General features: G+C 36.5%; 1 protein-coding gene across 1 annotated transcript; it reads left to right on the top strand.

Moving 5' to 3' along the window:
- Positions 1-329: 329 nt before the first annotated feature.
- Positions 330-27,821, top strand: SAV1 (salvador family WW domain containing protein 1). The gene is made up of 5 exons (XM_072838530.1): positions 330-765; positions 4,085-4,528; positions 16,536-16,806; positions 20,054-20,197; positions 26,450-27,821. Exons 1-5 carry the CDS (start codon positions 672-674, stop codon positions 26,649-26,651), a joined length of 1,155 nt encoding a protein of 384 aa, XP_072694631.1. The 5' UTR covers positions 330-671; the 3' UTR covers positions 26,652-27,821.
- Positions 27,822-27,876: the final 55 nt, after the last annotated feature.

Below are 27,876 nucleotides of genomic sequence, written 5' to 3'. Positions count from 1 at the left end.
AGGGACCACGACGGGAACGCGTCTCCGGGGGGCGTCGCGCGCTCCCTCAAGGGCGCGGGGAAACATCTGTGGGCAGAAGGAGCCCCGCGCTCAGTCTGGCGGACTCCGTCCTTCGTCCTCTCCCGGCCGCAGGACCCGCTTCTTCTCGGAGGCGGCGGCGGGGCCGGCCCGTTAGCGGACAGCGCCGCCCGGCGTCCCGCGGCCCGAGCCGCGCCCGGGGCTGGGGTGGGGGAGGGGCGCGGCGGCGCTCGCGCAGCGTCGAGTTTCCCAGAATTCCCAGCGGCCGCGGGGAAAGTTTACGGGACGTAGGCGGCGGCGGCGGCGGCGGCTGAGGCGGCGGCGGTAGCGGTTACTAGGCGGCCCGCGGCGGACCATGGCCCTGGCCGGGCGTTTCTGGCCTCTGCTCACGGTGTCCTCGGGCAGCCTCGCGGAGCGAGTACATTTCCGAGAAGGAACTGACAAGCGACTGAGTTGCGGCCGGCGCGCTTAGCGCCCCGAACATGCGGCAGTCCCTGCTGGCGACCCCGGGCTGCGGAGAGGCGGCGGCGGCGGCGGCGGCTCGGGAGGGAAGGAGGCGGCGGCGCCGGCGGAGGTGGCGGCGAGGCCGGCCGGCGCCCTTCGCGGAGCCCTAAGGAGGCTGCTTGGCGCCGCTTGGAGCCTCGTCGACAAGGATGCTGTCCCGAAAGAAAACCAAAAACGAAGTGTCCAAGCCCGCCGAGGTGCAGGGGAAGTACGTGAAGAAGGAGACGTCGCCTCTGCTGCGGAGTGAGTGTCGGGTGGGGCGCATCCACACCTGGCCCGACGCGGCTCCCCGGGGCTTTTCTTTCTTGTCGGTCTCTGTGAAATACTTTTTTTTTTTTTTTTTTAAATTGTATTGTGCCTGAAGTGGCGGTCATTGTTTGAAAGCCGATAAAGTGTAAGAAACTTAGAGGAGCCCCTCCCCCGTGGGCCTCCCTAAAAATAACAAACTTTCCCGTCCCCCTCCCCCCGCCCCCCCGTGCCCCGCAAGGGCAGCGTGGTGTTTCGTTTTGATTACTAGAAGAGGTTGTTTCGGAAACAATTAGATGGAGGATTCCCTGATGCTATAGGGGTGAAAGTGATTAGACTGGGGCACACTTTTTCCTCTTTGTAGATACCTCGGGATAGGGCTTATGTTTGCAAACATTTCGGATGTCACTCATCCGTGCTGGAAGTTGTACATACTCGGGTAGAATTCTTTTGCTGGTTGCAGACGTGAGGAGGTGACAGTTGGCCGTCACTGTTGTAGCCGCTATCCAAAGTTTCATCAGTCTTAGGAGTGGAGAAGCCAAAACTCGTGTGTGTCTGGCTGGCTATTTTCATGAGAATTGCTACAAATACCACCCCCTTCCCCGACTCCCCCCCCCCCCAAAAAAAGGCGAAGTATGCAAAAATGATTTCTATCGTACTTTAGGAGAAATTGACAAAACTTTTTTTGTTTTTTTTTTTTAACTCTAATAGTTTTGTTTCTCTGCCTCCCCGCCATACTTTTCAATTTACGCATTTGACTCTGCTTTTTCAGCTGAATCTTTGGAATTTTTAATTCTTGCTTGTGTGTTCAGACATTTGTGAGGTCAGGAACTAGTATTTTGTTCATACTGCATAGTGGGCACTTTGTGTAAGTGCCCATCTTGGAAGCTCCTACTGACCTTGTGACTTAAGCATTACCTCATTCTGTAATTGGGAAAGTTGTTCATAGAAGTATTTACCCGAGATCACACAGAAAGGTGTGGAGAGCATTTTTTTTTTTTTTAAGATTTTACTTATTTATTCATGAGAGAGACAGAAAGAGAGGGAGAGACCTAGGCAGAGGGAGAAGATTGGGACCTGAGCTGAAGGCAGACGCTCAATCCCTGAGCCATCCAGGCATCCCGAGAGCATTTTTTTTCCTTTCTTTTTTGTTTTTTTGTTTTTTAGGGTTTAAAATTTTTTTTTAAATTTAAAAAATGTTTTTATTGGAGTTCGATTTGTCAACATATAGCATATCACCCAGTGCTCATCCTGTCAAGTGCCCCCCTCAGTGCCCATCACTCGTATGTTTTTAAAATAATAACCACATCATCAGCCTTAGAGATTTATCCGTTTATTTGCAATGCTTTCTTAAAGAACAAAAAGATCAGTGGGTACATCAGTAACCGGAAAATTGATTTTTAAAAAAATTTATTTAAGTAATCTCTACACAGAGTGTGGGGCTCGAACTCAGGACCCTGAGATCAAGAGCTGTTCGTTCTTCCTACTAGGCCAGCTAGGGACCCCTGTGAAAATTGATTTCTTTTTAAATTAAATTAAATTTATTTGTTAAAGATTTTATTTATTGATACATGAGAGACAGAGAGAGGCAGAGGCACAGGCAGAGGGAAAGCAGGCTTCTCAAGGGGAGCCTGATGTGGGACTCAATTCTGGGTCTCCAGTACCATGCCCTGAGCTGAAAGGCAGATGCTCAACCACTGAGCCACCCAGGCATCCCAATTTCTTTTTTTTAAAGATTTATTTACTTATTTTAGAGGGAGAGAGCCCAAGTCAGCCCGAGCAGGAGGAGGGGCTGGGGTGGGGGGGGGGAGAGAGAGAGAGAGTGAGAGAGAAGTAGACTCCCCTGAGCTCGGATCTGGATAGGGTACTTGATCTCACGATCCTGAGATCACAGCCTGAGCTGAAGTCTAGGGTCAGACGCTTAACTGACTGAGCTACCGAGGCATCCCTGAAAATTGATTTTTAAACCTTTTTTTATTTGCTTATTTTTCAGTTACATATGTTCTTAGGTTTTCAGCTAAATTTATGATAGCTTTTAATTTGCTGCAAATAAAGTTTATTAAACATTACTTAAAATCATGAACTATGTTAGCCATACTTTATTATTTTTTTTAAAGATTCCTTTATTTGAAAGAGCAGGAGTTGGGGCAGAGGGAGAGGGAGAGAGAGAATCTCAGGCTTACTTCCCACTGAGTGTGGAGCCCCAAGTGGGGCTCTGTCTCAGGACCCATGAGATCATGACCTGAGCCAAAACTAAGAGTCCGGACCATCCTTACCTGACTGAACCACCCAGGCACCCCATATTAGCTATACTTTAAAGCAAATAAGTTCATATGGTATTTTGTTTTTGTTTTAATTTCATCGAGTTTTGAGACTTGTTTATTTGGATATTTTTGTCTAGAGTTAGCTTCTGAAGCTTTTTAATAATCAGTGTTCTCTTATATTCTTTCCTTAATAAACGAATGCAACAGTTTCCAAATCTAGTTTTTTAATGTTATAAAGTTATTTGCTTTGTAACCTGTCCTATCTAAGCCACTTAAGTTCTGTATTCAGAAGTACTGTATCCTGAAGGCCATTGTTCTACTGTTATCTTCTGTTTTGAATGATAATTACTTGTTCTTAAGAGAGCCAGTTTTAGGCTTGGCATTTTTGAATGGATTCAACATTTATGTGCCTCTTTGAAATGAGATCTTTTTTTTTAAATTTTCATAGCTAAATTTCTTACTTTCTAGCTTTTGATTAACTAGTACTACATAATTCTGAGAGGAAACCAGATTAATTATTTTAAAGTCTTTTTAAAGAAATCTACCTTTACATGTTTGGGAGTAGCATTATGTTCTGTTTATATTTTTGAAATTATGATTGGGGTTGTAAAAGGATTTTTGGGAATTTTAAAAATGAAGTAAAATCAAAACAAAGAATAATCTTAAATTATGTTGGTAACTGTGTATCTGTTAAATTATTTTCTATTTTCACACATTTATTCATGAGTATTAACCATAATTAAGCTTACTGACATTTCATATGTATGGTGGTGTGCAGAATACACTTGATTCTGACTGAGTTTACACCTATCCCATTCATACAAATTATAAATTTGAGTGGGAAAATATCGGCCTTAATTTTAAAATATCTAAGCACTATCTTAAATCAGTATTTGCCTAAGTCCATTGAAATTTTTCATTTTGGGGTAATAGATATAAATGAACAACTTTTGAAAAGTGTGGTTATTACTTACTCAAGTGATCATTTTACAACTTTTGAGAAGTGTGGTTATTACTTACTCAAGTGATCATTTTACTCTGTTTTATTGTAGATCTCATGCCTTCATTTATTCGGCATGGTCCAACAATTCCAAGACGAACTGATATCTGTCTGCCAGACTCAAGTCCTAATGCCTTTTCAGCTTCTGGAGATGGAATAGTTTCAAGAAACCAGAGTTTCCTTAGAACTCCAATTCAAAGAACACCTCATGAAATAATGAGAAGAGAAAGCAACAGATTATCTGCACCTTCTTATCTTGCCAGGAGTCTAGCAGATGTCCCTAGGGAGTATGGCTCTTCTCAATCATTTTTAACAGAAATTAATTTTGCTGTTGAAAATGGAGACTCTGGTTCCCGATATTATTTTTCAGATAATTATTTTGATGGTCAGAGAAGGCGCCCACTTGGAGATCGTGCACATGAAGACTATAGATATTATGAATACAACCATGATCTCTTCCAAAGAATGCCACAGAATCAGGGGAGACATGCTTCAGGTAACTTAAATTTATGAATTCTACATTAGTTTAGATTTATTAAAAATTAAAAAGATGCTCTTCTCTGGATTTTCTTGGGAACCCAACAGACACTCCTAGAAAAATACTTTTCCATTTTGCCAGTTTTGTTAAGCCAGCTTGCAAATAATTAGTAATCTATGTTGAGTGAAAGAATAAAAGTTGGTACTTACCTGAAGGCTGTGTAGACTGTTAACACTATGAAACCTTGAAAACCCAGAGAATTTAATGTCTATAGTTGGATTAAATCTAGGTTTAAGTTTGGTAGAATGGGAAGAGTTTCAAAGAACCTGGAGTCAGACCTGAGAAAGGAAAGGTGGAGAGGAAGAATTTGGTGTGGTAAAGATAACATGGGCAACTGCATCATTCCTCAGCTACAGCCTGTACTGTTTCTCTTAACAAAGCTGCTTTCCCAGGTGAATAATTATTTCCCAGATTGGTTAAAAAAAAAACTTACTGTCAAATGGTTAGGTTAATTGTGTGTTAATTCTGTCTTTTTGGAACAAAAATATTAGCCATATAATTTTTTAAAATGTGTTTTCCATATTTGCTAACTTGAGGATACTTGTACAACAACCAGAAAAGGTAGGAGAAACGCACAATCCTACTTTATTCCTAAAGTACTGAATTACACTAGATAAACTGAAGCAAGCTGAAAATTAAACTTTTTTATCTGATAGTTTTTTTCCTGGTAAGTTGCAGGCTTTAAATCTTGGCAGAATAAAAATAAATACAAGAGACACTTTTTAACCTACGAAATTTCAAGCAAGATGACTTAAAAATAGTTTGGAGTGGTGCCTCTGTGGCTCAGTCTGTCAAAAGTGTATGACTCCTAATTTCGGCTCCAGTTATGATCTCAGGGTGGTGAGATTGAGCCCAGCATCAGGCTCCATGCTGGGTGTGTAGCCTGGTTAAGATTCTCTCTCTCTCTCCTCTCTCTTTCACAACCACCACCACCAAACAAACAGTTTGGAGCAGGAATGTAGAAAACATTCATTTAGTATTTTTTTTAGCAGAGGAAGAGGGAAAGAGAAAATCTTAAGCAGGCTCCATGCCCAATGTGTCCCGACACAGGGCTTGATATCAACCCTGAGATCATGACCTGAACTGAAATCCAGTCAGATGCTTAACTGACTGAGCCATGCAGGTGCCCTTATTCATTTAGTAATAACACACAATTTATGTGTCCAGGATTTTCTCTGACTTACTGGTATCTTACTTGGGGAACAAAACCAATATATGCACAGTAGAACAGTTGTTATACTCTGTGGTACTGACTGTAAGTACAATAGGGAGTCAGAAGAGAGATCAGGGTAGGCTGGAAGAGGTAGGACTTGAACTGTGATTGAGCTTGGACTTTAGGTTTACAGGGCAGAGGAAAGGCAGTTTAGATAGAAAATTTGGAATAGCCCAGTGAAGACAGAGTAGGCATGTAAATCCAAGGAACTATGTAGTTCTGCCAATAATGAAGAAAGAAGATGTGAGGTAGGATGGATATTTGTAATCCAACAACATGCTGAAGGATTTAAACTTGAGTCAAACAGCGCCATTGCAGATTTCAAAAAGACAAGTCATTTTATGAAAGAGTTTAAAGATTACTAGTTGTACTCAGATAGATTGCTAGAGAAAAAATGACTGCAGGTAACAGTGGTATTGAAGAGGAAAGGGCAAGTCTTTGATGCTTTTAAGGGTAAAAGACTTAATTATGGGTTTAGGAGAAGTAAATCACTTGAGTTTTGAAAATCGAGGGATGATAAAGAATGATTGGTAAGAACAGCTTATTTTGTGAGAGCTGACATTGTAATTTCATTGGGACATGGAAGAGGAGAGGTTTTCTAGGCATATAGAAATGAGCATGGATGAGTGTCTTTCTGTTTTTTAGATTTTTTATAAAGTAATCACCCAGCATGGGGCTCGAACTCACAACCCTGAAATCAGGAGTTGCATAGTCCACCAACTTAGCCAGCCAGGGACCCCAGTGCCTTTTTGTTTTTTAAAGAACATCTTGGTTAAAGGATTAGATAGTTGCATACTTTGGTGTTTATTTTGTTTGTTTGTTTTTTTTTTTTTTTAATGCCAACTTATTTATTTTTTTTTTTTTAATTTTTTATTTATTCAGAGAGACACAGAGAGAGAGAGAGGCAGAGACACAGGCAGAGGGAGAAGCAGGCTCCATGCACTGGGAGCCTGATGTGGGATTCGATCCCGGGTCTCCAGGATCGCGCCCTGGGCCAAAGGCAGGCGCCAAACCGCTGCGCCACCCAGGGATCCCTATTTTGTTTGTTTCTAATATCAAATAGTTTTAAACCTCAGAAATGATTTCTTACCTAACCAAAATAGTAAGTTTTTAAAAATAAACTCATGTTTTAGCGGAATAGCTGCTTACTGTAGAAAATTTTCAAAAAGCAGAAAAGCTAAGGGAAAGTGCCCAGCAGGCCAGATATTCTTCATATTTCAGTTATTTCCTTCATCTTTTTCTTTTTTTTAAAAAGGTTTTATTTATTCATGAGAGACACGGAGAGAAAGAGACTAGGAGAGTGAGAAGCAGACTCCCTGCAGGGAGCCCGATGCGGGACTTGATTCCAGGACCCCGGGATCCTGCCCTAAGCCAAAAGGCAGATAGATGCTCAGCCACTTAGCCACCCACGCTTCACTCCTTCATCTTTTTTTATGGCATTCTTTTATTTCTTTTCTTTTTTACATTGTTGTGATTATATTCTGTACAGTTTCATATTCCTGCTTTTTACTTGAATGAATTTCTTAATGTTATACACTATTTATGAGTAGTTTCATTGACTCCATAATCTTCCATTAGGTGCATGTTGGAGGTTGTTATTTAAAATGCTAATGAGGACCTGACCTGTGCTGCAAACATTTAGAAAGAGGAGAAGTGGGATACATCTGCATTGATGGGACTTGGCCACATATGGAATATGAAGAGATGAGGAAAAGAGAAGATTCAGATAGGATTAGCATAGCACTTGACTGCATAAATGGTTGACTAAGTGAATGAATCCAGAGATTTCAAGTCTGGAGTCTTAGGCGGTTTTGGGGGCTGAGGGGTAGGAGGAATAATAGCTTGTAACAGTTTGTTTACCATGAATACAGATTGTTCTTCACACTAACTTTTATCATGTGCATTTACATTACAAACATCACTGAGAGTTCATAACAGTTTTCTGCCTAAATGAAAGTATGAAGAATAAATAATACCAAGTTAAAACATTGTTTTAAAATTCTGATTCACAAAGTATCATTGAGGAAATACTGCAAGAACTAAATTTCTACTGATCCTCTCTTGGTGGCAGCCTGACATAGGTTTTATAAGTTTAATGACAGACTTCAAAATAACTTTGCAATCATAAGTTAGAAATAAAATACAATTGGATACTTTTTAAAATCAAAGAATGTCATTTTAGGGGCTCAGTGGTTGAGCATCTGCCTTTGGCTTGCATGGTGATCCCGGGGTCCTGGGATCGAGTTCTACATCAGGCTCCCCGCAGGGAGCCAGCATCTCCCTCTGCCTGTCTCTACCTCTGTCTCTCTCATGAATAAATAAATAAAATCTTTAAAAAAATAAAAAAGAATGTCATTAAAAAAGATTAGTGTTTGTTAGAGCAGTGATAATGTGCTTGAGAAATTTCACTTAATAGGATTAATTTATATCAGGGCAATAAGATTTCATGTTTTACCTTTTAGAAAAAAAGTTTTTCTTTGAAGGAGTTTGAAGGACGTCAGGGAAGAATTAATAACCGGTTACTAACCAAGCAGAAAAGCCTAACAGCTGTCTTTTCCAGAAGGAAAAATCTGAATATGAAACAATAGCTGGAAGTTTCTTGAATTCATCTTAAAAAGACTTGAAACTTACCATATTTTCAGAATTAATACTGAAGAGAGTTCAAGGAATTATAGTGAATGGGAAGGAGAAAGTAAGTTTGTGGGAGGGTAAAGATGTGCTCTAGACAGATTGATTTTCACAACCTTTAAGTTTTGATGGTTGTTACTAATGTAGTAAACATTAAGAAAGTATGGAAGAAAAGAGTTTGATAATGACTTGATTCCAATTACTTGGACGTTAAGGAAATGCCTTCTCTTAAGAGTTAACTTTATTTTATTGTATTTGGCAGCAGCTAAAAATAGGTCATATAATATCTCAGGGGGTTTCAGGACCTAGCAAGTTCTAGGTTTAGCTATGAAATCTGACCTTTAACATTTTGGTCAATGTACTTACTGGGCAGGCACCTACTCTTTGTGCTAAAGGAAGGAATTCTGCTGTTAACAGGAAGTCTTCAGCTGGAATACTAAAGGCAGAATGAATTCCTTTGTTTTAGTTCTATACAGTTTTAAGTAACAGACTTTTAAAACTTTTATTTTTGAAGATAACTAAAGGAATCAAGTTACCAAAATCAAACTGAGCAGTGTCAGCTTTAACCAGAAACACTGAAGCTATGTTTACTCCAGGAACTACATCAATATTTAATGAACCCAGAATTATCTTTGAGAAGGGGTTAATAATCTTTAGGGACACAACATTATTTGTAATTATTTTGCAGAGGGGGAGAAAAGGTAGGTTTCTTTAGATCTCTTTATCAGCATCTTGAATGTAACTAGGGCTATGATGTTCAGCATTTATTATTACCCTGAAGCTTGTGGATCTTCATTAGAGTTCCGGATTCCATTTTATTCTCTGTAGCCGCTACAAAATAAGTAAACCAGAATTTTTGAGCTTTGTCTCTAAGAGCAGGTTTTACAGATATCTCCCTGGTTGTATGAGATTAAATTCTTTGGAGACATATCTAGTAAAGTCTTGGTGTAGAGACAAAATAGTACTTACTTTATCCTTATGTTTGGGAAATCATATCTTTAGCTTATGAATGTATTACTTTATACAAATGGAAGGAATTTGTGTAGTTAATCCCTACAAATGAAAGTTACTTTGAGGATTATGAATGCCACTCATTCTTTTCTGGGACTAACTGAAATAATGGAAAACTAATTTTTTCCCCCTGTATCTCAGAAACAAGTTCTTATTTTTCCACTGATTGAATTCAAAATTGGTAGATAGCTTTTTATTAGCAGCATTCTTTTCTTTGGGGAATTACAGTTGATCTTTTGTTTGTTGATTACATTATTAGTAATAAATTTGTCTTTTGACTGTATATCAATTCTGTGGCTTTAGAAATAACTTGAACCTTTGTTTCCTCATCTGTAAATTGGTAGTGATACTACTACCGATAGAACTATTTTAAATACGAAATCATACATTTGGAAAAGGGCCAGGGACAGAGGAGATACTCGTAATTGTTAGTGCTTGTGTCCTTTATAAAAGTGTTATGTGGTCGTCTATGCTTTTTCCAGATTTGGCATGTTTGGCGATTGAAGTTTCAACTTTCTGAACTTAGAGCAGAGGTCTCTTGTATTAGAGCTTGGTGTCGCTTTTTTCCCCTGTCTTCTAGACCTGTTTTATTTCTAGGAATGTTTTGCTTTAAATCTTATTTATAGTCTTTTTGTACTGTATATTCTTCTCTCAGTAGGTTTTATTTTATATTTTATTTTATTTTATTTTATTTTAATTTTTATTTATTTATGATAGTCACAGAGAGAGAGAGAGGCAGAGACACAGGCAGAGGGAGAAGCAGGCTCCATGCACCGGGAACCCGACGTGGGATTCGATCCCGGGTCTCCGGGATCGCGCCCTGGGCCAAAGGCAGGCGCCAAACCGCTGCGCCACTCAGGGATCCCTCTCAGTAGGTTTTATAAAATTATCCCAAATAGTTTGAAAAAAAAATTGGTGCACGTGGCACCTTCAGAAAGTATAGGCAGAGTGTATTATGGAAAGGTTAGGAATCATTGTTTTACCTGGCATTGGTAAACCTGAGGACGTTGTTTGAAACTTTGAGGACATCTTGGCTCCCTTATCAAATTGTTGAGGTTTAATTCTGAAAAATAAGAGTTTCTACAAAGGTCTTTATGTTTCCTCTAAATATGAATTTCGTATTTATCACAGTTTAAATCTAGTGTTTAGTACCTAATATTGTTTAAATGTACAGGTATATGTGTTTCTAGATTCAGGCAAGTTCAGTATATGGAAATTTGGATTTTCTCAGCAGATGAATAAAATTGTCACAACTTTTTTGTTTTTTTTAAAGATTTTATTTGTTTGTTCATCAGATACACAGAGAGAGGCAGAGACATAGGCAGAGGGAGAAGCAGGCTCCCTGTGGAGAGTCTGATGCAGGGCTTCATCCCAGGATCCTGGGATCACAACTTGAGCCAAAGGCATATGCTTAACCACTGAGCCACCCAGGCATCCCTTTATCCCTTGTTCCTTTTCTTATAAGGACACCAGTCATATTGGACTAGAGCCCCATCCTAACAGTCTCATTTAACCTTCATTACCTCTTTAAAGGCTCAGTCTCCAAATACAGTCACAATCTTTTTTTTTTTTTTTTAAGATTTTATTTATTTATTCATGAGAGACAGAGAGAGAGAGAGAGAGCCAGAGACAGAGATACAGGCAGAGGGAGAAGCAGGCTCCATGCAGGAAGCCCGACATGGGACTCGATCCCAGGACTCTGGAACCATGCCCTGAGCTAAAGGCAGACGTTCAATTGCTAAGCCACCCAGGCCTCTCCAGTCACAACTTTAATAATCTCTAAGCTTGTACAGTTCTTATTACTTTATTGCTATTTACTATAAGAGCTTTTGCTTTAAAAAATGCTGTATTTAGAAATCTGTCGATGTATTTCCAGTAGGACCTCTGCTGGCCAAAAAGTTAATGGTTCTTATGAATAACTCCGTATGAGTACAGTGAATTGACTATAATTTTTTTTTAATTGCTGTCCTTGGTTGTGGCCAGTAGTGCAACAGTTTTCATGATGGAAGTATGAGAACACGTAAACCCATTGCAGCTTTAAAATGTAATTTTAGGGACGCTTGGGTGGCTCAGCGGTTGAGCATCTGCCTTCGGCTCGGGTCATGATACCAGAATCCTGGGATCAAGTTCCATACTGGGCACCCTGCACGGAGCCTGCTTCTCCCTCAGCCTGTGTCTCTACCTCTCTGTGTCTCTCATGAATAAATAAATAAAATCTTTAAAAAAATTAATAAAATGTAATTTTGAAGTTATTTGCTATATGCAATGTGTCTTTGGTACTTTGGCTTATTTCTTTTTTGCTTAAACATTTTTTCTTTAAGTACAGAAATTGCTTCAGCTACACTTATTAAATAACACTTCAGTTGCTGTTTGACAGGAGCCAAGATCAGTTTCACCAAAAGGCTTGTTAGCTTTGTTTTGTTCTATATTTCCCATATGTTTTAGAAATACATATTTTTCCTCTCAAAGGATACTATGGTTGTGTTTATTTTCTTTCTTGCATTTTTCTTTTTGTCAGAATAGTTCATAGATGATGTATACATTCTACTGTATCACTTCCAGAGACACATTCTATTACATCAGTTCCAAAGGCATATAACCACAAATTTCTTTTGGATACTACAATTCATTCATGATGGGATCAGATGTCAGCACAGTTCATTCATCAAGAAGTTCTCCATCAGCCTTTTACCTGTTGATATGGCAGCCATGAATGATAATTGGCTAGATCTAGTATTTCATTAGTGCTGCAAATGGTGATATTCTAATTCTGTCATTTCTTCTCTATTAGTTGGAATTCTATAATGAATTAGCTCTTACCAGTTATTTGGTTGCTATTCATATAAGAAAGGATAAATACTAAATCTTTCCCTTTATTTATTATTTTTTAGAATAATGAATTGGCACCCTATCTCCAAAGGTGAACAGTGAATTTTCATGCTTAGTATCTATGAACTCAAGAATTTTTTTTTTTAATTTAACTACAAGCTTTATTTGGATTTCACCAGTTTTTTTCATTAATGTCAGTTTTCTGTGCCAGGATCCAATCAGTACAACATTACGTTTAGCTGTATTTCCTTAATGTTCTTTGGTCTATGACAGTTACTTCATCTTTCCTTGTTTTTCATAACCTTGGTAGTTTTTTTTTTTTTAACCTTGGTAGTTTTGAGGAATACTTGTCATATTTTGTAAACTGTCTTTCATTTTAGATTTTGTCCCATGTTTTTCGTATGCTTAGACTGAGTTTTTGTTTATACAACAGAGGTGAAATATTCTCATCATGTCAAATATAGGGAGATACATGATATGCATATGACGTTATTGTTGATATTAACATTCATACTTTGTTAAGATTTGCTAGATTTCTCCATCATAACAAACACTGAATGTTTGTTTTTCCAGTTTTGTCTTCATCTTTATTCCTTTCCTGAGCACAGGTTTTATCTCTGTTGCCTTACCATCTTATCTTTTGGGTTCTTGCTTTTTTTTTTTGTGGTCTTCCTTCAAGGAGTTGATTGCTTCCTTTTTCTCTTTTAGTTAATGGGAGAATATCTAGTTGCATTTTTTCTTTGCTTTGGAACATTTTTTTGGCTGTTCTTTTAATAAATTTGTACCTTTTTACAGAACTCTTAAAATTTTCCTTACAGGTTGATGTTGTGCTGTTCATATTATATGTATTAAGTAAATTTAGTTTTCCTTTGCCAATTATTTGAAATCACCTCCTATGATTGCTGGAGAAGGTGGAGAATTGTGGAGGGACAAGGAGAAGTTACCAGAATTGTTTTTCACAGTGCTTGCTTCTTTCTTTCTTTCTTTCTTTCTTTCTTTCTTTCTTTCTTTCTTTCTTTCTTTCTTTTTCTTTCTTTCTTTTTCTTTCTTTCTTTCTTTCTTTCTTTCTTTCTTTCTTTCTTTCTTTCTTTTCTTTTCTTTTCTTTCTTTCTTTTCTTTTTCTTTCTTTTCTTTCTTTTCTTTTCTTTCTTTTCTTTCTTTTCTTTTCTTCTTTCTCTCTCTCTCTTCTCTTCTCTTTTCTTTTCTTTTCTTTTCTTTTCTTTTCTTTTCTTTTCTTTCTTCTTTCAAGATTTTATTTATTTATTCATGAGAGACACAGAGAGAAAGAGAGGCAGAGACACAGGCAGAGGGAGAAGCAGGCTCCTCATGGGGAGCCCAATGCGGGACTCGATCCCAGGTCTCCAGGGTCACGCCCTGGGCTGAAGGCGGCGCTAAACCACTGAGCCACCTGGGCTGCCCTCTTCACTTCTTTCTTTCTTTCTTTTTTTTTTTCTCTTCACTTCTTTCTTAATGTTCTTGTTCTATCTGACATGTTTTTGGCAATTCTTACATGTATATTGAGTCTGAATGTTATACCTCTTCCTTTTTTTTAATTGAAGTTTTTATCAAGGTAATTGTACATTCATATGCAGGTGTAAGAAATAATGCAGAGAGATCCCCTGTACACTTTACAACAACAAGGAAAAACTCATACTGAGCTCAATCTGTGTCATTAACCTGTGGACACAAACTAAATAAATCTTGGAGTCCGGAGTGATTAACTATCCACAGTTATTATATAAGAATAAAACTGTGCAGCCAGGCTATTCTTTTTTCCCCCAAATAACATACAGTAAACTTAAGTGGTTTTTTTCTTTAAGGTACAGAGTTCTATGAATTTTAGATCTATGTAGTGCCAGCACCATTAGTTTTTAGAATGTTTCCATCACCCGTCACTCCTAAAAATACCTCATTGCTGTCCCTTTGTAGTTAGTCCCCACCCCACTCCTAATTCCTAGCAACCACAACTTTATGTCCTAGCACTTTTGCCTTTGCAGTTATTTCATATTAATGGAATCATACAATTTACAGCCATTTGAGTCTGTCTTTCTTTCTTTCTTTTCTTTCTTTCTTTCTCTTTTTCTTTCTTTCTTTCTTTCTTTCTTTCTTTCTTTCTTTCTTTCAAGATTTTTAAAAAAAATTTGTGTATTCACGAGAGACACAGAGAGAAAGAGAAAGAGAGGCAGAGACACAGGCAGAGGGAGAAGCAGGCTCCATGCAGAGTAGCCTGGCTCCTTTCACTCAGCATAATGCCTCTGAGATTTATCCATTCCATGTTGTTGCATGTATTTGTTAAGTAGTTCAAAAACTTTTTACAGTAGATTCCACTGTATAATTGTACTAGTTTATTCTCTTAAAAGACCTGTGGGTTATTTCTGTTTTCAACACTGTAAACATCCCCATACAGGTTTTTGTGTGAAGAAGCATTTTTATTTGTCTAGGTTAAATATTTGAGAACAATTGTTACATCATGTGAAAAACGTATATTTAACTTGGTGTAAGACCTTGAAGTGTTTTCCAGAGTGGCTGAAGTATTTTCTTGTATGTTTCTACCAGCATTGTATGAGAATTTCACTTGCTCCAGTCCTTATCACAACTTGTCAGATATTTTTTCTTTTTTGACCATTCTCATAGATTTGTATGTCCTCTCATTGTGGTTTTAATTTGCAGGTTTTTTTTTTTTTTTAGCGATTTCCCTGATGGTTAATATGATTTGAGCATTTTTTATCTTCTCGTTTACTATCAAATATCTTCTTTGAAGTGCCTGTTCAAATCTTTTGCCCATTAAAAAAACTATTTTCCTAATGTCGAGTTTTGAGAGTTCTTTATAAATTCCAGATTAAAGTCCTTTGTCTTATATGTGATTTGTAAATATTTTCTCCCAGTCTGTAGCTTCATTTTTTTTCTCTTAACAATGTCATTCATAGAGCAAACATTTTTAAGTTGATGAGGTCCAGTTTGCCAGTATTTTTGTTTCATGGATTATACTTTCAGCATCATGGTTAAGACCTAATGAAAGGTCATGAAAATTTATCCACCTTTTTCTTTTAAAAGGTTTATAGTTTTTATGTTTTACATTTAGATATAGGATCCATCTTAAGTTCATTTTTATAGAAAATGGAAGGTATAGTTTGTGATTAATTTTTTTGCATATGGAACATCCATATATTCCAGTGGTTCCAACACCATTTGTTGAAAAAACTACATTTTTTTCTATCTAATTACCTTTTCACCTTTTTAAAAATTGATTATGTATATGTAGGCATATTTTAAGATTCTTTGTTCTATTGATCTGTCTGGCCTTTTGGCCAATACCATAGTGTCTTGATTATGGAAAGTCTTAAAATCATGTAGAATGAGGGGCACCTGGCTGGCTCAGTTGGTAGAAATCATATGACTCTTGATCTTGGGGTCATGAGTTCATATTTAAAAAAATCAGGTAGCATGAATCCTCCTACTTTTATTCTTATTTAAAAATTTTTTTTTTGGCTTCTCTAGTTCTTTTGCCTTTCATATACATTTAAGAGCTTACCTATTTCTGTCTGTATCTCCAAAACTCCTGCTGGAATTTTGATTGGAATTATCTTAAATTTAAAGGTCATTTCAGGAAGAATTGGCATCTTAACTATGTTGAGTCTTCCAATCCATTAACATGGTAGGTTGTCTTTCAGTTCTTTCATTAGTGTTTTGTAGTTTTCAGCATACAGATTCTACACATATTTTGTTGTCTGTATTTTGTTATTTTATATGTAAGCATTTGATTTTTTTGAGCTATAATAAGTGGTATAATTTTTTCCAGTTGTTATTAGTATATGCATATTTAATTTTTATATGTTGACCTTATATGCTGCTAATGGTTCTGGGGAACAGCTAGATTATATTTAAGAAATTATAAACCAGGCCCAACTTTACAAGTTTATTTTTGCTGTTTTAGGTGAAATGTCAAATCTTAAATCTTTAATGAGGTGAAATTTTTCCTTTCTTTTCTTTAAGCAGTATACATACTTAGTAGCCTTGCTAATAGTTAAATGTTTGTATAGCCTGATGATAGAGGCATCAACCAAAACTAATTTCAAAGAGGGAGTCTAGTTCCTTCCTTTTTTTGTAATTAAATTTTAGTAATACTGGCTAGTTTTATGAAAATTCTTACTTATAATTACAAAATCATGAATTTTAACAGAAGAGTACAGTTAGGATAATTAATTTTATAACTGTTTCTTGGATGGCATATTTTTAAGCTTTGAATTATTGTTCTATTTCTTCTTTTTCTGTTTTCCTCCTCAGGTATTGGGAGAGTTGCTGCTACATCTTTAGGAAATTTAACTAACCATGGTTCTGAAGATTTACCTCTTCCTCCCGGCTGGTCTGTGGACTGGACAATGAGAGGGAGAAAATATTTCATAGATCACAACACAAATACAACTCATTGGAGCCATCCACTTGAGCGAGAAGGACTTCCTCCAGGATGGGAGCGAGTTGAGTCATCAGAATTTGGAACCTATTATGTAGATCACACAAATAAGAAGGCTCAATATAGGCATCCCTGTGCTCCTAGGTATAGTATCACCTTTATTTTCAAATTTTTGTTTTGAGATTGTCTAATGTTAGACTTTGAACTCATATTTTCATCTAAGAGAAAGGCACCCTGAGGTTTGATATTTGAAAGCTTTATTTTTCAAAGTTTATGATATTTTTCTTTGAATTTATATTTGGTAATGATTTTAATAATTAAAAACTTATAAAACAGCCTCAGAAAACATGATGAGTACTCTTATGATCCGTTTCTGCTCTAATATGCCAGTGTTTTTATTGTAGATACCCAGAAATTTAAACAATTAAAACATCTGTCTCTTTCCATTTAAATTTCTATAAATTTAGACCTCACTCCTAATGTGTCCAAATACACTTCTGAATTACAACATCTTGCTGTTTTATTCAATTTCTGACTTTTTATGTTGTTTCTTACCTTGCCAGGCAAGAAAGTGAAAATTGGAACTGTGCAAAATATCCCAGATCTGTTTAACAAATGTAGCCAATGATCCTTTGGGCTTATCAATAGGTCTCATTTATGGCCAAACTTTTAGCCCTGTGTATATTTGTAGCCAGCTGTCATATGTAGCTATTTAGCACTTGAAAGATGATTAATCCAAATTGAGTTGTGCTGTATGTAAATGTAAAATACACACTGGAATTCAAAGTACATAAAAAGGTAATTAATTTAGTCATGACATTACAAATATTTCCTTTTAACTACCTCTGAGCCATAAGATTTAAAATGGATAGAATATCATCAGCATGTTGATAGATGTTCCTTAGTATTATCTAGCATAATATAGATCTTTGGTTATAGCAGACTTTTCCATTTTTTAGAACCATTAAAATTATTAAGAAAATACACTGTAGGGATGCCTAGTGGCTCAGTGGTTGAGTATCTGCCTTGGCCTGAGGTCATGATCCTGGGGTCCTAGGATCCAGTCCTGCATCAGGCTCCCCACAGGCTCCCCTGCTTTTCCCTCTGCTTGTGTCTCTGCTTCTATCTCTGTGTGTCTCATGAAAGAATAAATAAAATCTTTGGAAAAAAAAAAAAAGAAAATACACTGTAATATTATCACCTAGAAAACTAAGCTTTATCATTATTGTGTTGTTTCAGTTTTACATATTTGGGTTTATTAATTCAACTTTAAAAAGTTTTTTTTTTTCCCCCGTGATTCCATTTAATGATAGTGTATATTGAACAACTGAAATTGTTGTCCCTTCAAAAGAATCAAACCAGCTCGGCCTGTGTTGGGCTCTAGTCCCTTTGGCTGGGCTCTAAACCATTTCAGACAAGCTGCTCTCCTCCCTGGCCTCTATTTTCAGGCTTGTGACATGGGAGTAATAGGGAGAGTCCCCCTCCTACCTGATCACAATTCCCACCCAAGGACAGGAATGAGTTCCACTTAATCCTGCTGTGTCCCAGCATCCAACACACAGACAGGCACATAGTGGGAGTGCAGCCAGATGTTTGTGGATAAAGAATGATGGAAAATGCAAAAAGGAAAAAAAAAGAACCAAACATGATTACAAATTGCTGTCACCAGGTGCAGAACACTTTGTGGTCCAGACAATCAGATTGGAGAGTATATTGAGCTGACTTTTCTGTTTATCATCAGTAACCTTACATATTATGGAACTGTTAGAGTTTACAAAGCATTTTCACAATTTGCTTCTCTTAGCAGTTCTGTAGGCATTAAACAGGAGAGAATAAATACTTTTCTTAAGCTCATATAAGATAGTATTAAAGTAACTTTTTGATTGTCTCTTATGCTACTCCTTATACAGAACACTTATTCATTTACTGTTGAGAATAGTCATCTTTGGTAGAATTTATTCCAGTTTTATAAATAAGTGGAGTAAACAGTTTTGCCCACATTCATATAACTTGAGGGATTGCCAAACTGAAGTTAAAACTCTCCAGACATATCTGACCTCAAAGCTTCAGTTCTTTCCCACTCCCCAGTTGTGCTATCAAAGGATATTTCAGGAGTGCCTGGGTGGTTAGGCAGGGTCCTGGGATCAAGCCTGCTTCTCCCTCTCCCTGTGTGTTCACTCTATCTGTCAAATAAATAAAATCTTTTTAAAAATGGAGGAGGGGACATTTCACTTTGTACCTACTTATGAAACAAGAGGTAAAGATAAAATTCATTGTCATTTGGACATTGATCTTTAAATTGTTAATCACAGTCTGATACTTTCTTTAATCGTAGTTTAGTACTGCAATGACCTTTTCTGACATACACATAAATATGGATATTTGGAGCAGTCTGTTCCAGTTTTGTCTCCTATTCTGGAATAGATCATTTTGGCCTTCCAAATTTCAGTCTTTAGGCTTCAAGTGATTCAGTGCTTTTTCCTTAGCATTTTCTCATATAACAACTCCCTCCCCACCTTGGTGTTCTTTCTGTCCCACCAGCTAGGCCATTAGAACTAATTATAAGCATGATCTGGTTTGGTTTTTCTCTGTGATTTAAAATAGGTTCTAATCAACTCTAAATCCCATATGTTCTCATAAATTGGTAAAAGCAGAAAATAGTTGATGTGGATATCTCAAGCTTAGTTGTCACTCCTACTTGTATAGATATTCCAAAGCTTCCTTTGAGCCTAAAGGAGGAAGAAAGTAGCCATTCTCATTTTGAGAGAAATTACTTATTTTTCCAGTATAAATTTATAGCTAGTTATAACTAGTTATTACTGAAAATTATTTTAGTGTTAAGCCTTGGTATAAAGGTTATAATTTAGCTCCAAATTTTTTATAGCTTCCTTTTAAGTTCCTTAAAAAGAATAAATACCAGACAAGAAATCTCTTAAGGATATGTAAAGATTTGGGGCACCTGTGTGGCTCAGTTGGTTAAGCCTCTGACTTCAGCTCAGGTCATAATCTCAGGGTCCTGGGATTAAGCCCCCATTTTGGGCTCCTGCTCAGTGGGGAGTCTGTTTGTCCCTCTCCGTCTGCCCCTCTTCCCACCTGTGCTGTCTCTCTCAAATAAACAAAATCCTTAAAAAAATTTGTAAAGATTTAGCTTAGGTTTATACCACTAATGATCTACTAGTTTCCAAGAGAAGGTGGATTTTACTTCACCTTCTGGTGTGGTAAAAAACAAAAACAAAAAAACACCAGACCTTTATGTTTTTTAGGTGGTAGAAGGAATTCAGTTTGGGCAAGAGGCATATCGAAAAACTTTTAAATATTAATTTGTTCTTTACAATTTCTTGTTTAGATTTAGAGTGTTTATCCTAATAAATGTCAATTCTTTTTTTCTTAGCGTACCTAGGTATGACCAACCCCCTCCTGTCACATATCAGCCACAGCAAACTGAAAGAAATCAGTCCCTTCTGGTACCTGCAAATCCATATCATACTGCAGAAATTCCTGACTGGCTTCAGGTTTATGCTCGAGCCCCTGTGAAGTAAGTGAATTTACAGTATAATTTTGTTGAGTGGTGAGTGGAGCCTGAATGGAGTCTCCAGGCTGTTTAACCCACATGGCACTGTTTTTTTCTTTTGATCATATTGGGCTTCTAAGTAATATTTTAATTGAGGAAGGACTATCACATTTTATAATGTTTGAAAATCATTGACTAGGAATGTAAGTTCTGCGAACATTTATTCGTTTTCTTTGTATGCAAACCTGTGTTATAGTAGTAGCTTACATTCTCATAGGGGAGATTAACTTCTAAATAAGTGGTCTTGTGATAAAAGTAAGGACCCAGGGAAATCCTAGGTACAAAAATGAAACAGCAGGAGACACAGGGGTGTTGAGGAAATAATATAAGTAGTGGCCGCAGGTTCTGGGATATGATGATTTGAGTTCTCAAACTGTTTTTAGCTGTTAATCCTGCACAGAATGCTTAACTTCGTTTTGTTTTCTATAAATTGGGGATAGGAATAGTGCCTACTCTTAAGGTTATTAAGAATTGAGTAAAATAGTGTATATAAAGTATTTTTATAACAATATCTTGTACATTAAAAGAGCTTAGTAAAGATGATGATGATGATTACTGGGAGGTAGAGGTATAGAATAATGGTCAAGATCACTCAGGAAGGAAACTGTCTGATTTCTGGCTCCATCACCTGCATACTGAATGGCCTTGGGCAAGTCACTGAACTTAGATTTAAGTCTTTTTCTTTCCTCTACTGAACTATGGGAGAATAAATGATCACGCATTTTAAAGCACATTGGCATGGTAGCTGCCTTGCATTAGCACTTTTTGTATAAAGTTTCTTGTTTATAATTAGTGGACCAAGGAAAGCTGCACTGAAGAAGAAAATATGTGGGCTAGTTTTTAAAGATGCCTGTGAATTTGCCAGGCTCTTGAGGATATTTATTAGGTGCCATAGTAGGAACTATTCTTGAAATTTAATCATACATAAATGACATCTGCCACAAAGAGCTTCTCTCTCTCCTGAAATAGAAGTAGATACTCAGATCAATAACCCAGCATGATAAGGATTAGTAACACTGGTCAATACAGACTGTCATGACTTCAGAAAAAAGGGTTTTTGAAAGTGAATGGTTATTGATTATCCAGTGCTGCTTTTGTATATCTTACAATGCTAAACTTTCACGTTACCTCATATAATCTTTCTAAAACCCATTTTACAGGTTAAAAAACGGATGCTTTATCTCTGCTAAGATCATACAACTATTAAGTGATAGATTTCAGACCTCCAGTTTCAAAGATCATGCTCTTAATTTGTCATTAACAATTCTTATTTAATAATTACTGTATACTGAGTAGCTATTAAATTCTTGTTATACTTGCTAGGCATTTCATATATAATTGCATGTACATTTTAACAACTCTGTAAGGCAACATTTAGTTCCTAGTTTTTGCGGCCTCACTCTTTATTTCCTTTTTGTATCTCAGAAACCAAAATTAACAGCATAAAATAGCTAAGAGTTTTAGAGAGCTTAAGATGATTGGACAGTGAATTTGGGAAAAAAGTTAAATCTCTATAAAAGGAATGTAAAATCTTTCATATATACTTTTTTGAAATAGTAACTCTTTTCCATAGTTTTCAACGGTGATCATTAAAATAAAATTTGTAAGGGATTAAGCCAACTCTGATCTAAATTTTTATCATATTATTATGTATTTACCAACCCTGTATGTGTGTGCACATGTGCACACGCTTATGCATGCATATGTTTATGCCTTTAGCCTAAAGATTCTAGAAGTTATTTTTCTAAATAACTGGCTGATTTTTCTAATAAATGTCTTAAAGCCATTTGTTTTTATTAGCTTCTTTTCAGGCTTTTAATTTGAATAGTTGGTTACCTCAAGGATATGTCTTATAATTATTTGATGATTCTGCTCGTTTAGGCCAGATTAACATTTGTATAAAATTAAGGGTCATTTACTGTGAATTATTTAATTTTTGGCCAACATAAACATTCTTCTCAGTCTCCAAATTCACAGCTGTTAATCCGTGGTCTGATGTGGAGACGAACCATCTTCCAGGGTTGTAGTCTAAAAGCATTGGTTCTTTTTTTCCCCTCTAACTCAAATTTAAGCCTTGAGAATGTAATTTTTAAAAATATTTTAATTATAGGTATTATTTGCAAGATATAAACAGTGCTTTTCTAATGTTTGGTTTTAGTTTATTTGAAATTAGGTACACATTTATCTGTAGAGGTTTAGCTTAGCTTGGTGTCTGGGCTAACCCTGCTGCAGCCTCTTTTATCTCATCCTATTCATCCAGGATAGGAATGGAATAAGGAATGATGGCAGATGGACTTTTCTTCCCTTTTCCCCCGCTCTTCTTTCACTATTGATACCACTTGACCTACCAGTGTAGAGCCTTTGTTCATACGCTGATTTTACGTCATATAGAATATGTCTTTATATTTTCCTTAAGTTTGGAAGAATATATGCCCAACTGTTGCATTTTTTTTATTTCTGGAGGGTTGATAAGATTGAGGAGAATTATCCTTTCTACTTTATAGTCATCATTAGGGAGAAATAATATAAAAAGCATTCATTTTGGGGGGAAAAGAACATACTTAAATGGAATTCCTTGCTGAGAGTCTGAGAAACAGACTCTCAAAGATTATAGCCCTTTCAGTCTGGTTCTGTGAGCTAGCTATAAAACTTGAGGAAATAACCGACTTAGTTTTTTTCCAAATAGATCAGGACTGTCTCAGAAGGCCAAACTGGAACAAGAGAGCAAGTACTTCTTTACTGCTTAAAAACTTAAAATGAGAGGTTTAGGAACCTGTTGCTTTTAGTTGGTCCAAAATTTTTGCCCCTAAAGAAGATGGAAATGGTTGATATTGTTCTGTCAACAAAGAAAGAGCTGTTATCTATAAGTAGATACTGAAGAATCATTTACTTAACAAAAGGAGGGGTTTTAGTAAAAAAAAAAAAAAAAAAAAAAAGACCAGTGTTTTTTCCTTTTGTTAAACAATTGCCAATTTTCTGACTTCCTGAAATTTTAAAATTCTAGATCTAGTAGTAACTTACCAAAACATTTTTTGCATGTACTTCCAGAACTTAGATTATGTTCTAAATTTTCATTTGTGAATTTAAGTTATGTTTCTGACTGCTCCCAAAAGTCTGTAATGTATCATACAATTGTAATCAAGCTGAACTACAGAGTAAACGATAAGGTTAGTATATAACAGGAAAGAGAACATCAGGATCATACTTACTTTCCGTTTATTCCTCATGGGCACACACCCCAACACCAGTCCACAATAGTACTTGTGGCACGGATTGTATTTTATTCCTATGGCTTGGCAGTCCTGCAGTGTCATCATTGCCCCAGCTCTGGGTGAAGGTACAAAGGAAGAGTGGGCACACTGTTACAGAGGACAGGCACAGGGAAGGGACTTAGGCTGGCTTGTGATACCTAGAGCTTGAAATAGCAGCACTTTTTTGGCTCCTTAGAGTGTGAACATATTTTTTGGTAGGATTATAGCAATTGATGTTTGCATATATGGGTTATTTATAAGTAGAATACTGCTGTAGGAAAAAACAACAAAAATGATACAATAAGCATAGGCTACTGAAGTAGTGTACAGCCTATATTCTGAATGATTTCCCTGTGTGTGTGTGTGTATGTATATTTTTTAAGATTTTATTTGAGTGTGCATGTGAGCTCATGAGTGGGGAGGGGAGAGGGAGAAGTAGACGTAGACTGAGCAGGGAGCCCAACAGCGCTCAATCCCAGGACCCTGAGATGATGACTTGATCCTAAGGCAGATTCCTAACCAACTGAGCCACCCAGGCACCCCACCTGTATGTATTCTTTTAGATATTATTTATTGGAGAGAGAGAGAGAGCAAGAGCACACGTGGTGGTGGGAGGAACAGAGGACAAGGGAGACAAGCAGATTCCCCATGGAGCAGAGAGCCCAACTTGGGGCTCAGTCCCAAGACCCTGAGATCAGGATCTGAGCCGAAATCAAGAGTTCAACAATGCTTAACCAGCTGAGCCACCCAAGTGCCCTACCTGTGTATTTAAACCATAAGTGACTAAAATTAAACATAGGGAATTAGATGATTTGGCTAGTTAAGAAGAATCAGAATTTTCTATTTTTCCTAAAAAACAAAAAAGCATATTGGGAAGTATTTATATGAGAAGGGAAGTAACTCCATAGAAGCAGCAGGGGGCAAGATTTTGGAATGCAAATTGGCACACTGCATACTTTTCTCATCTGTTCTTCTGGAATGCTTTTTCTTCTCAAATGATTTTCTGTAATTATTCTGATTTTGTTGCTTCTACCCTTAATCCTATTTTTGATGCTAAATGCTGTGATTGGGAAGTCAGAAAATTGTCTGAAGCTTTTTTTTTTTCCTTTTTTTAAAACTTGAATGTTTATACAGAATGATTCTCATATCTTAAAACAAGTATGATATTTACCAATTTATTCTTCCTTTTTTCCTTGCTAGAAAGTACACAGATGATAAGTGAGCGTTAATGTTCTTATAGAAGTTCAGCTGGCATGAATTTAAGCATCTTGAATCAATAGACATCGCTAAAATTACCCTTTAGCTAGGTAGTTCTGACTGTAGAGGATTAAGGTTTTCTGCTAGGAATTATGAGTTTGATTCAAACAAATAAGATCTTAAGCTACATGAATGGCAGAGGTAACAACTGTTACTTCATAGAGGCTTAATATTTCTTATAGTATCTAATTTATGTTGGAGTTTCTCACTAAAGAGAATATAAAGCTTTCCACCAAGTATACCTATTAGATTTGCAGCACTCAGGTAATTAAGTGGGTAAATTTGGGATCCAACAAGATCTGTTTACCTTGTGGTTCTGCATATTATGCTCCTGGCATTCCTGGTTACATGTACCCAAGTTGTACAGAAATTTAAGTGTGCCAAACAGTCTGTGGTTCATACTGACCACTCATTATTTGTTTACTGTTTCCCTTTTTAAAAACCTTTTAGAGGGTACCTGGATGCCTCAGTGGTTGAGTGTCTGCCTTGGGCTGAGGTCATGATCCCGGGGTCCTGGGATCAATTCCCACATCCGGTTCCCAACAGGGAAGCTGCTTCTCCCTCTACCTAGGTCTCTGCTTCTCTCTGTCTCTCATGAATAAATAAATATTAGAGGATCCTTTTAGAATAATATATTAAATGAATTACCAAAGGATCCTTAGGTGGAAATATTGTGATTATTAAAAATAAATTTACTAGAATTTACAATCAAAGCTTCCCATTATATCTGTTCTGCAATGTGATTTGAGAAGTGTCACTTCATATGATACAGGTATATGACCTGCTGTAGTTCAAGTTCTTTATCTAATCTCAACATTCAAAACTATTACTCTGAAGTAATTTGGTCCACAACTCTGCCTTTCTCATTTCTTGGTCACTAAACAATTTTGCAAGAAATATATAGCCCCATTCGGTTTCAGTTTTTTCATTTGTAAAATGGAAAAATTGGATCTGAGTGATGTCTTTAGGTCTTTCAATTCAATGTAGATTACTACTTTTTGTTGCTTACTTCCCTCTTGGTATGGGATCTTGGTATGGGAAGGAGGACTAAAAGGCCTGAGGTATATGTAAATACAATCCAACAGGAGTCTTTCCCACATATTTCTATAATCTACTAACTCTCATTTTGAAAAGAACTTATTCTTCCCTTTCTGCTTGAGTTTTTCTCTTTTAATACTGTATACTCAACCTCAGGAAAAGAGCCCATGAATGAATGGTTGGTCTTCATTCCACTTTTAGTTCCTTGTTTGCTATTGTGAACAGCATTCCTCAGGAAGCTCTATCAACGGTAATAACACAAGTGACTTTGCCCGTTTTTGTGTATTATCTTCAGGCATTTGTGGTCTAAAGCATTTTTAAGTTCCTGGTAAATTTTAGGTGAATTTATGAATAGCATAAAATATGTGTTCTTCTGAAATTATAGAACCACAGTGGTTTGAAATCTGTGTCTACTGTTGTCTAACGTTAACAGAAAAATTGATAAATTGGTATTTTTTAACTTAAATCAATATGAAGTAGTATCAGTTTTCTCCTCTCCCTTAAAAAATAGTATATTTAACTAAGTTAACAACTCAGTTATTTTTAATTAAAGCTTATGGTTTGTTTAGATATAATAAAGTTGATCTTTATAAAAATAGACGAGTTTGTTTCTATAAATACATATTTATGTATGTGTTGTGAACATATGCATGATTATGTTTTAAAACAGATATGACCACATTCTGAAGTGGGAACTCTTCCAGCTGGCTGACCTGGATACATACCAGGGAATGCTGAAGTTGCTTTTCATGAAAGAACTGGAACAGATTGTTAAAATGTATGAAGCCTACAGACAGGCTCTTCTCACGGAGTTGGAAAACCGCAAGCAGAGACAGCAGTGGTATGCCCAGCAACATGGCAAGAATTTTTAAAAAATAAAATTTAGGTTTTTAAGGGCTTTAAAATATTTTCACAGAAAACTGCAAACAAGAACTTTGGTTAATAAAGGCAGCTTTTTGGAAATTATAAAATTCTAATTTTACATATATTTTGTTATTAAAAATATTTTATTGAGCAAAAAAAATGATTATCATTTTAAGAGCCAACATAGCAAACACTTCTAAATGTAATATAGAAACTGCTTTGAATATTCTGTGGAGATAAATGCAGCAAGAAATGTCTCATTATAACCAGATATTAAATAGGAAATGATCACTTGGTAAGCAGTACCCTTTTTAAAAAAGAGAGAACCTATGCAGTATTTAAAAAAAGAAGTGTACTGCTTTAATGGGGAATATTGTCTGGAATCAGATGGTTTAAATGTTACCATTGTGTAGTTCCAAACACAAAATGGGATTTGGGACCTTAATTGTGATACATTTATACATGTAATATATAGAGTTCCTTCCCAAAACGTAAAAACCCTTTTTAAACATGTTGAGAACATATTTTTGGGTATGAAAAGGTAAAGGGCCTGTAATCTTTCAGGAATAAATTTAGGCATAAAGCCGTAGCCTGTATGGAAAAGATGTGTACAGCACTCAAAGTTGCTATTATTTCCTAACTTTTGACTAGGGCTCTTACAGCATTTAGGAGCATGGCTCTAATGAGACAGTGGAGGGTTCCTGACAGCATATAAACACTGCCATCCCAACAGATTGGGTTGAGCTGCCAAAAATGACAATCAGGGATTCATTAAGATATCTTGGTCATTAAATTGATTTTACATATTTTTTTATCTTTTAAGAATTTGTCACAACTTTAAAACCCATCATTTCCTTCCCAGTGTTTTCCTTTTAATAGTTAAGATATTGTTCATAATTAGTGCAGTACATTTGATTATAGAAAAATTTATGGCACTTTTAGCCTTTATATAAGTCTCTAGGATTCTGTGAATTTCAACATTAATTGAAGTAGCTATTCAGTTATATTTACATGTGTTGTAATTATGTAAATATACTTTTAGTTTAGGTAATCTTCCAAAATTACAAAGCACTCCCAGTTAGTCACCAGTGAGTTTGAATTGATAAAATGTTAAAAATGTTAAATGTTTGATTTTATATAACAAGCTTATTATTAAATATATTTTTGTGGAAACTAAACGTGTCATGTTTGAATCCATGTTTTTACATACTGCCAAAAATATTTGATTTTTCC

Source organism: Canis lupus, chromosome 9 (assembly GCF_048164855.1).
Source record: "Canis lupus baileyi chromosome 9, mCanLup2.hap1, whole genome shotgun sequence".
Lineage (NCBI taxonomy): Eukaryota > Metazoa > Chordata > Mammalia > Carnivora > Canidae > Canis > Canis lupus.
Note: the sequence above shows the minus strand (reverse complement) of the source record. Positions and strands in the feature narration are given on the sequence as shown.